Below are 2,959 nucleotides of genomic sequence, written 5' to 3'. Positions count from 1 at the left end.
GTCCAACAAAATGCTATGATGGTTGCCCAAAGTAGCAAGGAGCTCTATATTTTTTATTTCACAAAGGGGCAGTTCTGTTCATCTCTGTTCAAATGTAATGAGGGCTTTATCAGGCTGTGCAGGAATGCCAGTGACAACAGCAGTTACAAGTTAGTAGCTCCTGCTATTCTTTCCTACACCTGTCTACTTCTGTCATCAGTTCTGAATGGAAGATAAATTCTATGGCAACTTTTAATTAAAGACTTACACATATATTTCACTCCTTTTAGGCCCCGGAAAATGTGACTATGAACAAAACTTGATATTCAGAAACACTAGATAGATTTGTTACATTTCTGCTTTCTGTATCTTTTGAGTACTTCTTTATCTTAAAGACTTCTCTAAGTCTTTAATAATTCTACGTAACATTTTTATACAACCCTGGTACATTGTAGATGCCCTCACATGTGCTCAGTAGGAAAAAAAAAAAAAAACAAACAGTTCATATATATCTATCCAGGCTGTATTTCTGTGTGGGTGAGGTCTGGCACATAAATTTCTGCCCTGTGTTTTGCCTCCTTAGAGCCATTGTTCCTAGTGGGCCATTGCCTGCAGGGTTCATATGGTCTGAGCCATGCTTCACTTCCCTGGAAGAGTTTGAGGGTACATAATCCAACCGCAAGGGGAAGCCCTCATTTGGGAGATTGGATTCAAGTTCAGGGTATCTGGGGCCCTCACCACAGTCCTCCATATATATATCCTATATATAGAATATCAGACCTGCCTCTGGATTTGTCCTACAAACTGCAACCAGGCATTTAGCTAACTAACTAATTGATATGCAGCAGCAAATATGAGTTTTTGCACGTGCCAAGCTACATGTTGAAGTTAAAGGCAAGAGACGCCAAATCATCTACGTAAAGCTCAGATAATTTGTTGGAAAAGGACTTCAGAGGCCATTTTTTATACACAGGCCATAAAATAAAATATGAAGTCCAATTTTCCCTGTAAAAGTTTGATCATAACGAATTTATCTCTGCCAACATCCTCACTGCTTGGATATAAAATACAATTTACTCTGACACAGAAAACATGGCCTAGAGATGTCCTCAAAAAAACCTTTAGACTGGCTTATGGACTAGCTGATCAGTTGTAGGCATTATTAAATGATGATAAAACTAAGAAACATGGTTTCATTATAATAATCTTCACACATGAAAAGAAGTGAAAACAAATGCTTACTGTTTAATCTTTTCTTACTCATTGTGAACATTCTACTAGCAATTATCATGATATTGTATAAATAAGTGTACTAACTAAATTGATGAATTTACAACTGTACATTTTAAATATCTGAATCTCATCAAAAAATTAAGCCAACAAGTCTTAATTTAGATTTTAGAAATGTTGTAAAGGAAAGAAACACCATAATCATACTTGGCCAAACTCCAGTATGGTTAATTATACTCTGCATATATAACTATATACCTTTGCTGAATTAATTGGATAAGATATTCTTATTTCCTTCTTGCTGTGCTGTGTAGTATTGCTGATGTTGTTATAATGGCTGCTGTATCCTACCCCAGAGCTGATGACTTTTCTGTGTTGAATGAGGTAACCTTTTTACCTACATATTACCTGCTTTTGTATTGTTTTCCATTTATCAAATGCAAGTTCAGGTTTATTATTTGATAAAATACATTAAAGCTTTAGAAATGCACTGTACAAAAATAATTCATAATAATCAAAAGTAACTAAGGATATGTCAGATATATGCTGGTAGAACAAATATTACCTTTCCCAATGGCTACACACATTTGGATCTTCAAGATTTAAGGAAAAAGTTGTCCCAATCCAGTGATGCAGTAGTATGACCAGGAAGCATAAAACAGAATTTAAATAAAGAACCATCTTTTCGAATAAATGACCTGTAAGAAAAAACATGATTATATTATGACAATATTCAAACTATAAATATAAGGAACTTTGGTGAAACTCCATTAGTAACACCAAGCTGGACCAAATTATATAGGACAGCAAGCATTTAATAGTGAGACAAATTGTAATAGTCCTGTAGCAGCAGTACAAGGTTCACCTTAATAAAACTCAAGTCCAGAAATAAATATGAATGTGCTAAATGGCATCAGGCGAGTGCATACACTAAGTGATTTCACTGTCAAATGGAACTGTAGACAGGCTCAGTATACTCTCTACTTGTTGTCTGAAAAGCTGTAAGTTATTGTATATCCACTTACAAAATGGATATACAATTTAAAGCAATTGGTCTTATTTGTTCAAGGGGTGCTGGTGGTCAAACAAATATGTAATTGGTTAAGCTTTGCCAGAAATCCTGCTCATCACTTGTTTACAGAATACCTATAGTAATAATGTATTCAATTTTGTGATGCCCCAATTTAACAAAACCAAACAGACTTTCTGAACCCATGATGGAGTAGATTTGCAAGCACCTCATCTTATGTAGTGTCTTTCATAATGTAAACAGTCCAAAATTTTTCATCTATCTAAGTCCTTCCTCATTCTGTGTGAATGCTTCACAATCCTTAGTAAATGTTAGAATTATAAAACTTGTATGAGGTTTGGAACTACCATCCTCATCTCACAGACAGGAATGAAAACACAAACTAGACTAACCTCTGGATACAAATTATCTCAGTATGCCTCTTAATTTAAGTGCTGCCCAACCTCATGTTTGTGTGCCTGTCCGAGAAGGGCAATTCAAAATGTAGGCATCTCCTTTCGCTTGTTATTCACAGCTACATAATGGATATTTGAAAATAGGCAATTCAGGGGCAGGTAGTAATGATGCCAACCTCCTTTCTGGGTAATGTGGGCCTAGAACCAAGGTCTCCCAAAGAGTAATGTGGCGAATGGTGGCTGGGCAGGATTCCAGAGGCTGCAATTTAACCCCTCAGGGTGCATCCAGACGAGCCCACGCATGCCTCTTGCAGCAGCTCAAACC

At 36.3% G+C, this 2,959-nt stretch overlaps 1 protein-coding gene across 2 annotated transcripts in view; it reads right to left on the bottom strand.

Moving 5' to 3' along the window:
- The window catches only part of MEGF10 (multiple EGF like domains 10), a 162,973-nt gene extending 161,063 nt beyond the window's left edge, over positions 1-1,910 (bottom strand). For both annotated transcript variants that reach the window (XM_019516855.1, XM_019516856.1), the window contains exon 1: positions 1,775-1,910. In XM_019516855.1, the coding sequence (XP_019372400.1) occupies positions 1,775-1,890 (116 nt within the window). In that variant the 5' untranslated portion in view covers positions 1,891-1,910. The remainder of the gene's footprint in view (positions 1-1,774) is intronic.
- Between the last annotated feature and the right edge of the window lie 1,049 nt (positions 1,911-2,959).

The sequence above is a fragment of the Gavialis gangeticus genome, unplaced genomic scaffold, assembly GCF_001723915.1.
Source record: "Gavialis gangeticus isolate Ggan-Ray unplaced genomic scaffold, GavGan_comp1, whole genome shotgun sequence".
NCBI classification, from domain to species: domain Eukaryota; kingdom Metazoa; phylum Chordata; order Crocodylia; family Gavialidae; genus Gavialis; species Gavialis gangeticus.
The sequence above is the reverse complement of the archived record's forward strand: the minus strand, read 5'-3'. Positions and strand labels throughout refer to the sequence as shown.